Source organism: Coloeus monedula (genome assembly GCF_965178545.1).
Source record: "Coloeus monedula genome assembly, chromosome: 1".
Lineage (NCBI taxonomy): Eukaryota > Metazoa > Chordata > Aves > Passeriformes > Corvidae > Coloeus > Coloeus monedula.
In genome coordinates, this window is record NC_138781.1 from 71,435,852 (window position 1) to 71,449,393 (window position 13,542).

Consider the following 13,542-nt stretch of genomic DNA (forward strand, 5'->3'; position numbering starts at 1 on the left):
CCATGTTTATTCTGGAAAGTGCCATGAATTAATGAACTATCTCTTCAAGCCTCAGTGCATCAGAGCTGCCAGCTCTCTGGCTGCCAGAAGCAACAGACTGTTTTGGGACCCCATAAAACTGTTTTTACTAAGACTAGAGATAGCAAAAGTATCAGGCAGACCCAATCCCAATAGCTTCTGAAACATAAAGGAGTCATTATACCAACTTCAGCTGTTACACTGCATTTTTATGGGGAGTTTCTCAACAAAACTGTCAGTTAACTGGGAAGAACATCTACTATTAGCTTCCCTGCAGCATGGGCATTTCCAGAAATCAACCAAACCTTTACTAGGCTCTCCAATAGTTTTAAGTGAAACATGTGCTAGCCTGTGACACCTTTCATCTTTCCTATGTTCAACTGCTGGCAAGCATGTCTGAAGAGCCATGTCCCTAGTGGAGCATGGTTGCAGAAGGCACAGACTGTGCAGCAGTGATGAGCAAGGTTCACAAGCATGAAGAACTAAAGCCTAAGCCAAGTAGAACCTGTAGGCTCCAGCTAATTCATGCTGCCACCTGAAAAAAAGATAGGTTTCACCAAATAGGACCCTTTTGTTTCACCGGCCCCATGAGCCACTGGAGGACCAGCCAGGTCAGTAAAACAGCACACATTCTCATGGTGAGATTGCAGGACTGGAAGCAAGAATTTCAGGGACCTCATCACAGCCCTGGTCCAGTCATAACCTCTGAACCTCAGCCTAGTTATTTGGAAAATCAGTACAAGAGTGATTTGCATTTGTCAGAACATACTGTGAGACTTCAATGCTTATGAAGTGTTTCGAGGTTCTGAATAAGAGACAGAGTAGTATCTCGATGTTGTCTAGCAAGTAACAAGCATTACATATCCTGCAGAATGGAACATTTTTTGACAGCTGCTACAACCATTACAGTGTAAAAACTATCACATGCAAGAGACAAGACACAGACAACTCAAAGAGAAAACTATTGTAGTACATTAAACAAATGTATTTTCTCTCCAGCTATCTTCCATAGCATAATAAGTTGGAACTACCTTAAATATGAGAACTCTCTTACTCTCTTTTCTTTAAGTCTCCCTTCTTTTCCCTTCACTCCCTTCCCCCTCTGCCTTTTTTCCTTTGTGGGGTTAAAAAAAAAAATTTAAAGAGCAAGCCAAGAGATTCACAATCACCAAAGCCTGCAGAACATACAGTGAATTTTGGCAGGACATGCATGTTTATCCTTTTCATATGCTGTTTAAATTATTTTTATAAACAACTCATTATCTTGCATAGCCACTGCTTGGTCCTTTTCATGTCAAAGATGTTTGATGTTACAGTAATTAAGCAAAAGGGTCTGCATGCTTGAAATGCTGTCTCAGGATGACGGTTTGTGGGCAAGAGAGGCTGCTGCTTTTCTAAACTGAAGGGTTTCTTTGCCAACCTTCATCATTTAAGTTGAGCACCTGGATTCTGTACTTGTGGATAAAATCTTTGCGGAGATATTAAAACATGAATTTCAAGGCAGGCTTAAATTTTAGAACTATCCTCCTACTATTTTGCATCAAAATTGTGCACACAGGTCAAGGCTTGCAGAAAATCCTCTCACTGCTTGCACATGAATGTTTTGAAGAACCAGGCTCGGCATCATTATGAAGATTCATGGACATTAAAAGTGTATAAATCCTCTTCCTGCACCACACCACACCACCAGTGTGGCCATAAGTAGTGAAGAAATGTGAATGGGAAGTCCATGGTAAGTGACATAGGAAATGCCTCCTCCTTTTTTCCTGCAGAGCATCTGGTGATTTAAAGACTGCTGCCTTGACCTCTGTTCATCTGAATTTGGCCAGAGTGAGCTTGCACCTCTGTGACATGAGGAACTAAAGCTCTGACCACTTCTTTATTCCTGGATATAGAACCTTAATCCAGGTATTTTAAAACAATTTGAAAAATATGGAAGTTAGGCTGCAGCAAGTGTTCATGTTCAAACAACTTTGTATTATTATGGCGTTACAAAGGCGGTGACAGAAAAGCCTTTTGCATCTTGTACACATTAGTTACGGTTAAACATTATTTTCCAACTTATTTGGATAATTTTACTCCTTGTAAAAGGACTGGAATTGACTGCTAAGAGCTTTACTCTTCTGGATTTCTCTCTGAAGTGGTCTGGAAAGCCCAGGAGAGACAAGGATGCAAGAAGACATCTGTTTCACGCTGTAGCTGCCGACCCCTTCCTCCCTCCAACACCTCTTGGCTTACGCGTGCGACTATCAGACCCTGCTCATGAGCTCTAATCTGTTCTCATTTTTTAAGTGCTCTTTGTTGCCTGGTGTGGAGCTTAACACTTGTGCTTCAATAGACATTATGTCACCCTTTAGCCCTTGTACAAACAGAGTGTCTAATACCTTGACCATACATGCCACACGAACGTGATGCAGTGAGCGACAAGATAAGAAAGCTGCAGCAGTACACCTCAACATAAACATCTCTGTGCATGCTTTAAACATGGCACATATTACAGCCTGCACTTGATAAAAGAAACTGTAGATCTCCATTTGACAAAATTTTTGGTTGAACAAATAAATATTCATTAAAGGAGTGCTTCAAATAGCCAATTCATGTATTTCTCACACTGCAAACAACCATTAACATACATGGAATAACACATCTTTGGAATACTGTTTGAAAACACTCTCTCATTTACTATCAGGAAATTTGACTCTTCAGAACAAGTGTTAACACTGTCTTGATTAATTTGTAAAGCTATTCAAGCCGTGAAGTACATCTGCACATTCAGTATATTTCCAATACTGTATTTCTGTTTTCATTTTCTAAATGTTTTTATTTATACACTAATATTTGACCTATCAATGTTCCAAGTTTATAAGGAGCCAGCTGTTCTAAATTCTGGTTATACGAAGCATTCATGCAAAACATCAGGTGATATCATTGGATATTTTTAAGGGGAAAGTTCACAGGAAAGCAGTTATGTATTCTTGTGATTAACACCACATTGGATCAAAACAGTCATGTCTAGCTCTCTGAAAAATACAGCTACTGTTTTAGTTAGCAGAACACTTCGGCTCTGTCTACATTATCCTTTTTTGCCAAAAGTTCCCACTGTTGCTACCACTGATTCAATTCTGTTATTGTGCTATGATGAACACTGCTACGTAAAATAAAAAGAGCTGAAAGCAGTGCTGTCAAAATCTTTGTGCCCTTAACAACAAAACCAAAAAAAAAATCTCATTACCTCACCAAAAAAAACCCAACCAACCCAAAAGCCAAACAAACAAAAAAATCCACTCCAAAACTCTACCCAACACTACAAGACTGTTTCTTAAGTAACTGAAAGTTCAGGAAATGCCAGCCCCAATCCACAGCAGGTTTTAGGAATCGAAGTCCATTACAAAGTATTATACCCCTGCAATCCCACAGGGACTCAGCTTCTTTAATTAAGTTTTTTCTCCTGCAACAGCCCTGCAGCAGGTGCAGCCCCATGCCTTTCCCAGGGCCACTGTGTGGGAGCCTGCTCTGGGTGCAAAGCACCGGGCCACAGGAGCCTCTTAGGATGCTGCTGCCAGCCACCCCTGCTGCAAGTGCTGCAGCTCTGCAGAAGGCACTGCTCTTCATCCTCTGCCAGCCACAACTGAAAAAAAGGTGGAAAGAAACGACTCACTGAATATTTTTCAGGCACCCTCAGTACATCATGGCTACAGAATCCCAGTCCCAAGTGCCCTCTCAATTCCCTCTTAGAATTCCAGGAAGTTTGGGCTGGAAGGGACCTTCAAAAGTCATCCAGATCAACCCCTGCCATGGGCAAGAATATCATTCAGTAAAACAGATTGCTCAATGCCCCATCCAACCTGGCTTCAACAGCTTCAAGGATGGGGCATCCTCAGCTCCTCTGGGGAACTTGTTCCAGTGTTTCATTTCTTCTTTTTGAAAAAATTCACCCTTATATCCAATCTAAATCTACCCTCTTTCAGTTTAAAACTGTTGCCCCATCAAACAGGGAACCTAGGTGTGACCCAACACCAGACTCCAAGAATCAGGTGGACAGAAGACAGCTTTCCAGTCCTTAACCTCCATCTCCCAGGCTCTGAGGTCTGATACTTGCTGTAACAAATGGGAATCTCTCACCCATGAGCCATTTTTCCATTTGGGCAATAGTGCTTGCTCTTTGCTTCACACTGCTATATAAATGGTCAAATGGAAATGTTAAATGATTAGTAGTTGTGCATCTGCTGGGATACAGCAGAAACACACAATGGGACTGTTTACGTCCCAAGTAAATCATACCTTCCTCTAACCCCCTACAAGCCAGCAATGAGGCAAGATGACCTAAAAAGAATTGTGACTCCATGGCATGGAAAGTCTAAACACCACCTTCCTTCCTCCTAAATCACAAACACCGCTTGAAAGTTTATATTTAAAACTACGAGAGAGAGTGTAACCACTGCAATGCACCGGGCTAGACCCAGCAAGGATCCACAGCTCCTTGGCAGAGGTACAAGCCTGCAGCAAGCAGTCCCAGCAGGAACTCAGCACAAGACATCCATGACAGCTGCCCAAGTGATTTTCTGCTAAAGCCATGTTGAGGTGGAAGAAAATTGCCAAAAGGAAACCTTTTTATAACAAGTGGTTTAGCTTCAATTTTTTTTAAGGGAAAGAACTAGGAAGATTTGCTTTTATTTTTACAAAAAATTCCAAAAAAAAACCCCAAAGCCAGTCCCACACCTGGGTTTCTAATTCAAAATGCAACTTTTCATTTATTTACAGATAAAAAATTTGGCTTGAAATAATCAAGACTGGTCTGGCAATACTAGCTTTTTACAATTACAATAAACTGCTGTTGTTATTGTTGTTGCTGGAAGAAAAATTTGTGTGAAATGTTGAAGTCTAAGACTGTAAATTTTCAAGCTCTGAAAAGCTTTCACAAGATAAAAAATAATCCTACTAATGCCACATGGTCTGGTTCCAGTAGCTTAGTCCAGATGACAGTCAGACTTGGATAAATTGCTTACATGAACATGACCCTCCACTCGTTTCAACAGTACAGGTTTTGAAGAGCAGCTTCTCCAGGAGCCACACATCTTCCAGGGCTCCTGGCCAAAGGCAGGAGGATGACTACGGTCCCTCAAACTCCAAGTCCAGAGGAGATGAGGGCTTCTAAAAGACCTTTGCCCTTTCTTTAATCATGTTGTCAGGTAGCTTCACACTATCGGGCAGCTCGCAAGCAGCAGCTACTTCAAGGAGATGACATAAATGAGGACCTTGATCTCCATCAGTTGAACAGCAAATGTAAGGCTGCTCTTTGGCACTTGGGAATCTGTCTTGGCATCAAAGCCCACTATACAAGGTTTGGCAGAAGTCAGTAAACTCATTCAGCTTCATGATTTCTAATATTGGCCTGCTCTGGACGCACGTGGAGGATGCTGCTCACAAGCCGAGCAAGTGAGGCTGCACACAGCCAGCTGGCAGCACAGCCAGATCTGCAGCATCACACACTCCAGTTACTCCCTGTGAGTAGATGTCTTGACCTTTACAACACGTGGCCAAGAGTATAAACAGATGGGATGACAGTATGAATGGTATGGTCCCATCAATACAATCACACGACATCCCTGATACATCTTGGTTGCCTAATTTCATATCTCCCAACAGCAAGCATGGTACTGGGAAAAACACAGATGGGCCGATCAAACCCTTCAGATGAAAAAAAATCACCTGCTTTAGAAACACGTGTAAAGATGTTGGAGCACTGCTTCCCTCCTGTGAAAAGCTGTGCAGAACAAAGGCATATTGCTTGCACCTAAGGTGCTATGGATTTGGGCAAGATCATTCCTAAAAGGAAATCTGGTAGGCGACCGCTGCCAAAAAAGAATGAAAGCCTGTTTGGAAGACACTGCAACCATAAGGTGCTGCTTTATAGGCAAGGAGGGGGGGGGGAGAGAGAGAGAGATAGAGTGAGTGTATTTGTACTACAAGTCTTGTATTTACCTCCAAGCAACCCCCTTGCACTGAAAGGGAGCACCCTTGCCCCAGCAGACACTTGAAGTCTTGCAGGGAAGATGGTGATTGCCTGGAGTTTGGGGATTCAAAAATAGAAGAGGCTTTTCACTACAGCCCCAACTCAAATCATGTTGAAGCTTCAGGACTGACTGCAGGACCGCCTGGGAAAAGGTGAGCTTCCTCTCAACCTTTTTGCATGAAGTTTTCCCAAGGGACCTGTGGGTCTTATGATAAAAGGGAAAACCCTCTCTACAAAAGTACAGAGATACAGTGAATCAGTGCTGTTGGTCTGCTACAAAAAGCCACAATGCTGAATAACCACACCCCAAAGCACACTTTTAATGATCTTTATCTCTGGAGGGTTCGATGGGTTCAGACTTTTCCTGCACAGCTATCAACAGCCCCAGATTTGGGTCACAGCAGAAACCCACAGACTGCCACTGAATTCCTTGGGTTTGATTGTAGGAAGTACATGGCTGTTTTTCCTCTCAGTGTGGATGTCAGGATAGGAAGACATGGGTGAACACCATGTTCTGACACAGGATTGCTTCACAGCACCTTTCATTATACACGGATAATTCTGTATGCATTTAAAGCAGCAAAGTCTTTGAGAGTCTCGTTTTCTGCTACTTCACACAGCATGCACTACTCTGAAGACACCAGCTGCTGAAAGAGGGGAGGGAGAGCAGATCCCCTTCACATCAGCACTGGTATGCCAGAAAAGACTGGGAGGACTTTAGATCCGACCCTTGTCTACAGCTTGGTTTGAGCAGTGACCCCTCTCTGCTCATCTTCCTGGACTGAGGAAAAAGGGGGTTGGTTGCAAGGAACTTGATACATTTTTCACTAAAATGGTTGTAAAATAAAGGGATGCTTGACAGTCAAGCTGTCAATCCAGCATCACTGCCTTAAGAGGGATCTCCATACCAACCCCGGGCTGTTTTGCCAAGAGGAGATAACCTTATCTGGTGCCATAAGGAAGGTACATTTTCCAGACAGGAAACATTAATAGATGTTATTCTCCCAACAGTACTGTGTCAAGACACACCACACATTTATGTCAAGGCTGTTCCTACAAAAAGAGCTGAACAGTTTCACAAAGACACCCGCTGACCCACAGTGCATTCCTCTGCTGCAGCCTCACAAACCTGACATACAGCCATTTCCACAGCACAGAAGTTTGGTACCCTGCTTTGTCAGTGAATCCATGCAGATGTTTCCATCTGTGCTAGCTATCCAGACTTCCTATGTGGGAAATGAAAAGAAACAGGCACTTGTCGGATGCCTCATCCTAATGAAAACACCCAAAATAGACACTTCTAGGATCATCTTCCCAAAAAAGGGACCAGATTTACCAAGAACAGGTTATGTTTTCTGTCGAATTATTTTTTTGTACCTAACCTGATAAATTAAATTTATTTTCTGAATTATCTGAATTGGTTTATATCTTGTGTGGTTTTGCTTGTAATGGGAACAAAAACTTATTTCTCCTCCCTGATACTGCTCTCCAGGTGCTTTATAAAGCAAAATGCTAAGCATCTCCTAGAAACCCTGGACACACCAAGCTCCCCATATAATCAGCCCCTCTGGGAATCATTGCCCACACCTTGCAAGTCCGTACTACAAGACAGACATCACCAGGTAGGCAAGATAAATCCCAGACTCCCCATTTCAAAGACTGGTATTTCTCATCCTCCCTGTAAGACAGCAACTCCCTGTGTCTGGAGAACCTCCACACCTCTGTGACCTTCTTTTCTCACTTTAAAAAAAAGCCCAAAATAAAATAGAAACCATCTCCAAGAACACTCCCACCTTTGAGACTGGGACAAGCCTGCACTGCCTGAATAATCTGAGACCTCACCAAAGTCCCTCAGCTTTCCAAGACCTTTGTGAAGACGACCATACCCTGAGCACATATGGAAACATAGCCTTCCCTAGACAGGAAACACATCTGCTGTATCCCCAGACTGAAAGATGTAGGTTGGTCAGGAAGAGCTGGAGCCCTGCATGTTTGAAATCAGTGACTACAAGCTAGTGAGACTCTTTTTGGGCTATGGGTTGGAAAAATTAAATGCACTTTTATAAGAACATCAACACCTGCAAGCTTCTCTGCACAGCTCACCTAGATGACGGCGTTCCAGCACAACGAGATGCATCAAACTTTTATCTGGATCTGAGCTGCAGCAGAAGCAGTATCAGCACCTGAAGGCAGGTCACCCACACTGACTTCACACCCACACAGCCACATGCACCTGCACCCCCAGGTGATACCATACACTCCTCAGCCTGGGAGAACAGCAAGGGCCCCTCACATCTCTTTGGTAGTTGCCCCTTCAATAATGGAAGGGGAAGTCTTCAAGGTTGAACACAAAGTTCTTCAGAAGTCAGTTTTAAATGAACAGAAGTAACTATATGTATGGCCACATGCAGAAAGCCCCAACTAAAATAATTCTGGCAGTGTCTACTTATAAGCAGACTCCAGCTGTGAGTTTTCAGGGCTGCTTGACATGTACTTCATCAGAATAGTCAGTGTGCTTAAGATCAAGAATTCTTCTCTTTCTGTGGTGATCCCACCATCTTTTGCTGCATTTCTGACTTAATCTAATACTTCGACAGATAACAAGCAGGCTTTCTCCCATCAAACCCTTGGTTTCTGTATTGGAATATAACATTAGGCTTCCTCTAGTTTTCTGACCTGAATTATTGTTAAATGGAAAAGTAAATGTCAATACACAGGTGAAAGACCCCAAAATATTCCTGACATGTCAGAGAAGCCACAGAAAACAGCCAAACAGCTGTTCAGTCCCAGCCCATCCATTTGCCAACACTCTGGTAACAAACAATCACATTAAATGACATTATGGTTTATCTCGGAATTTGGAAGTTGATGAGAATTCTACAGTTGATTCATGCTTCCTGAGACTCATAACTAGCATTTCAATTGCACTATTTTGCTACATTACATGAATAATTTTCCTTGTTGTTACATAAGTGTCTTGATCCAAATTATCAGAACTGATTTGAATCATATGAGTGGAAGGGGCTATTTTCAAAAGAAACACATACTTTCAGGTATACCATCTAATAATACTCCCCTGGTGCTTTATAAACAACTAATTACCTTCTAAAACACCACATGCTCACATTTATGCCTGGAATCAGCTCTTTTGGGAACTGCCTAGTCCCTTGCAAGCACCTTGTTTCACATCCCTCAAGTAAAATGTGCCATGGGGTTGCTTACAGGCAGCAGCACACTTCTTAAACTCACAGCTCCAAGTATAGGTCCTGAAAGTTCCAAAGGCAAAAAACAGAGACAGCAGCAGCAGCTCTGTGTATTCAAAGGACAGAGACGTTTGGGGAGGCTGGGAGGGAAGAAAGAGAGAGGCAGGCGCCCTTTAGTCCTGAAGCCTGTACAGTATTTCCCAGATCTCAACTTCTGAGCTGAGACCACAGACCTCGCTGGTTTCATTGATGGACAATTTCAGGAAGTCTCAACCAAATGCATCCGAGCTCTGAGATCACAGCACCACCTAAACATCCCCGAGCTGACTTTAAACAAGGCAATTGAGACCCTGACAGGCACACACCCACGAGGAGGCAACAGGGCTCTACAGTCCTGGAAGGTCTGAGCACCTAAGGCAGCTCAGCTGTATCCACACGAGTTGTGGTCACCTCGGTTTCAATGCAGACAAATCCTTCAACAACTCTTTGCAACACTTCTGACCTACTACGTGATTTCCATCAGGTACAAAAATTAATCAGCTCTTGTTCTAGATGCATACAGCATGGTACAAAGCTACTGAACACCTGTACCAGCACTGGGAGCTCCAAGAAATTTCCTGCTGCGGTGACATATCCCTGCTCCAAATGAGTAAACACACAACAAATTGTATTTTTTTTTTTTTTAAACAAGACAAGCTGTTGTCGTTCTGGCACGCAGCTCTGGCAGCACTAGTGAAAAGGCAAAGTTTTCAGCTGACCGGCTAAGACACTTGAGCTTCACAGGAATTCCCTAAAAAAAGGAACTGTAATTTGCCAACTGAAATATTTTCATTCTCCACATTAGGCTGAATCTAATTACACTGTTTCCTTACAATTGCATAGTACTAAGAGCTCCCTTAAGTAAAAAGGCTTAATAACTTTCCCACTGAAATGCCTGCCTCAGAGCCCTTCACATCGCTGACAAGATGATTTGTTTGAAGAGCAGGTTGACGTCTAACAGAACTTAATTCAAGATTTCCACATGATACAGATTTTTATCATGTTCCCGTGCTCAATCACCAGAATAACCGACACAGAGTCACATATTCACCACCACACTAGCTCTGATCCCTCAAAATAAAAACAAAACAAATTAAAAATTAAAAAGAGAAGACGAAGACACCGTGGAGTAGCTTGGCTGTACTTTTTTTCAAGCCCCAAAAGCATCTCCGCTGGACCTTGCATAGAGTGAGTGCAACCTGTACTCTAGCATGACCCCAGCCCTGCTACCCACGAAGCAGAAGAGGGTGTGTTTAATTCTGAACTACAGGCTCTGACCACTACCATCAGAACAAGGACTACTAAAAAAATAATTATTCTTTTTTTCTTCCTTCTCCCCACTCCTCCCCCCGCCAGGTTTTGCATCCTGGCGTATATTCCTTTTTTTCTGTTTGCGAGAGGTTTTGCCCTTCGCCGAAGTGAGCTGTCCTCCTGGCCGAAACCCGCGCAGCCCAAGGCGCGATCCAGCCGGCAGAGCCGCGACCGCGTCGCGCCCCACCGGGGAGCGGCCGCCCGTCCCCACTGCCCAGGCCAGGGGTGCCCGCGGGACGGGCGGACGGGTGAGTGGCTGGGTGGGCAGCCTAGCACCCACTCCCTCCCTCCCTCACTCACCCAGGTTGACGAAGCTCATGACCATGTCGGCGTCGTTGAGGAAGGCGCTGTCCTGCGGGCTGGGCAGCGGCGGGGCGGGGGGCTGCGGGCGACCCCCGCGCTCCGTGCCCGCGCTGCCCTCCGCGCCCTCGGCCAGGGAGTGGTAGAGGTCCAGCATGAAGCGCGGCGCCGCCGTCAGCCGTCCCGGCGGCGGAGCCGGCGGCTCCCGCGGCAGGGGCCGGGGACGGTGGGGCAGCCCCAGCACCGAGAGGATCTCCCGCTGCATCTCCCGCTTCTCGTGCGACTTCAGCCGCCGGTAGAGGAAGCCCGAGGCGGCGGCGGGCGGCGGCGGCTCCCCGCCCTCGGCGGGCAGCGCGGGCTCGGCGGGGCGGCAGGCTCCGCTCAGCAGCGCCCAGCAGCAGCACAGCCAGGCCAGCCGGCGCGGCATGGCGCTCGGCCGGGCGCGGGCGGGCGACGTCCCCGCTCCCCGCTGTCCCCGGGGGCTGCCCGCCGCCCTCCAGCCCTGCCCCCCCGCGGCGGGTTCGGCCCGGGCCGGCGGGGGGCGGCCAGGCCGGGGGGACTCAGCGCTCGCCCCCGCCTCGCATGGCCGCCCGCGGGGCACCGCGCTGCGGAGCCCCCCGCGCCCGCCGCCGCTCAGGTGCGGCGGGGCCGCCCCCGGCCCGCTCCGGCCGCTCAGTTCGCCATGCCCCTGCCCGGGGGATCCGCGCCGGGCCGCGGGGGCTGCGTACGGGGGGAGAAGGAGCAGGGTGAAGGGCAGCAAACTTTTCTCGCTGCCAGGGAGCGGAGGAGCGAGCGAGCAGCTCCTGCGGCTGCAGCCCCGGTCCCCGCGGGCTGGCCGGAGCGCGGCTGCTGGCAGCGAAGGCAAATCACCAGCGCGCCCGCCTCTCGGCGGGGCGGGCGGCCGCTCCTCCGGGGCGGGGAGCGGGCGCAGGTAGCGCGGCCCCGCGGGGGCGGACGGGCGGGGCGGGGGCGACGGAGCAGAGCAGGTTGAGAAGCGCCGGCCCCGTCGGATGTCACGGACTCGCTGCGCTGGAGCGGCGCTCCGCGAAACTGCGGCTCCGGTCGCCTCTGCCGTGCAACTCTGCTGGCTTGTTTCTTGTTAAAGGAAGGGTTTCGGCCACCCCTCCTGCCCCCAGTGGGTGTTGGCTATTTGTCCTGAAAATAGGTGGAGTTTTCTAAATCCGAATAAGCGCTGCTGTTCGTTTTAGCAGGTTACAGCATTTTACAGGGTTTTTTTTTTCTGGAATACCTTGCAGAATTGAACACGGAGCTGTGGTACATAGCTGGGTGTACCCAGGTACCCCCCGCCAGCCCTGATCGATGGAGTACCGGTCTGGGTCCTGTGGGTTAGCCTACACTGCCATAAAAGAACATACCCCTTCCTACAGTAAGGTTGCAGATCTGAATTCATCACTTTCATCAAAGAGGGAAAAAAAAACCCAAACACCATCCAACATTCTAGTAACAACAGCTTGGTTGAGCGAGAGGCAGCTCTTCCATACCCTGATCTCTGAATTCATGGATCTTCCTCGGGTTGGATGAGTAAAGCCAGTCTAGTCTCGCTGAAATCGGTGTAATTGCTCTAGGTTTGAACTGGGATAATTTCATAGGAGTTGGCCCGAGAATAATATCTGGACCATTTGAAGTCACTGGCAAAAGATCCATTAACTTTATTAGAATCAGAATCTGGCAATAAGCTCATATTCAGCTTCCCAGAGACACAGCTGAGAATATTCAGGACAGAATACGGTATTTTCAGAAGTGGAGGAGGTTACACTGAGCCTTCATGTCTCTGAAAGTGAGGTTACAGATGTGTTTTTTAACTGCACCAGTCAAGGAACACCCTAATGCTGGATATTTTAAAGCTTGTTTGAGAGGAAAAAAGGCATGTTTCAGGACATTTGACCACAGCTGTCATGGGGGTGGGAGGGAAGAGTACGCAAGTTGCTTTTGCAACTATCTTTTTTTTTTTTTTTTTTTTCTCCAGATTGTGAAGACACTCAAAATTTGAAAATGAGGGTACATGTGACAGCATGGACCCAACATGCTCCTTTTGCTGCAGTGGATCCCACTACCTTCATGAAAGAAGTCTGTGTCACCCAAGAAGGACTCAGGAAGGCAATGCCCAGGGAAATTTTCATATTGCTGGTTCATTTATTCACTTTTCTCATCATAGAGCAATGGGGCTGCTTTTGTTAAATGAGGAGATTAGGGCTCACTCCCAGAGAGGAGGCGAGTAACACACATTTCCTTCTGTAAGGCAGTGTGAGATCCTGCCGGGAAAACCCAGGTTCCCAGGAGCAGAGCCTGATGCACAAGCTGTCCCCTTGGTGAGCTGAGAGAGATGCAGGACGTTTTGTAGCCCCTTAGGAAGGGCGTCTGGAAGCTGGGAGGAAGTGCAGGAGCCCTTAGGTGAGTGAGGGACATTTCCTAGGCAGGTACTTATCCCGCAGGTGGTGAGGGAGGAGAGCAGCCACTTCCCACGGCCATTCACTTCCCGCTCTGAGCCTGTTTGGGTGTAGCTCGTGTCGCTGTGTCCAGAAGAGCTTTGTAGCCTCCGCTTCCTGTTTTTGACAATGAGAGACGGAAGTGTCCCATTACAGGGTTATTGCTGAAGAATGAACTCTTCATCCGAAGTGTCCCCTGCTCCTCTCGAAG

The 13,542-nt window shown here is 46.7% G+C and overlaps 1 protein-coding gene across 1 annotated transcript in view; it reads right to left on the minus strand.

Moving 5' to 3' along the window:
• The window catches only part of BMP6 (bone morphogenetic protein 6), a gene marked incomplete at both ends in the record, with an annotated part of 86,789 nt that extends 75,478 nt beyond the window's left edge, over positions 1 to 11,311 (minus strand). The window contains one exon of the mRNA XM_082276834.1: positions 10,885 to 11,311. Coding sequence (XP_082132960.1) covers positions 10,885 to 11,311 — 427 coding nt within the window. The remainder of the gene's footprint in view (positions 1 to 10,884) is intronic.
• Between the last annotated feature and the right edge of the window lie 2,231 nt (positions 11,312 to 13,542).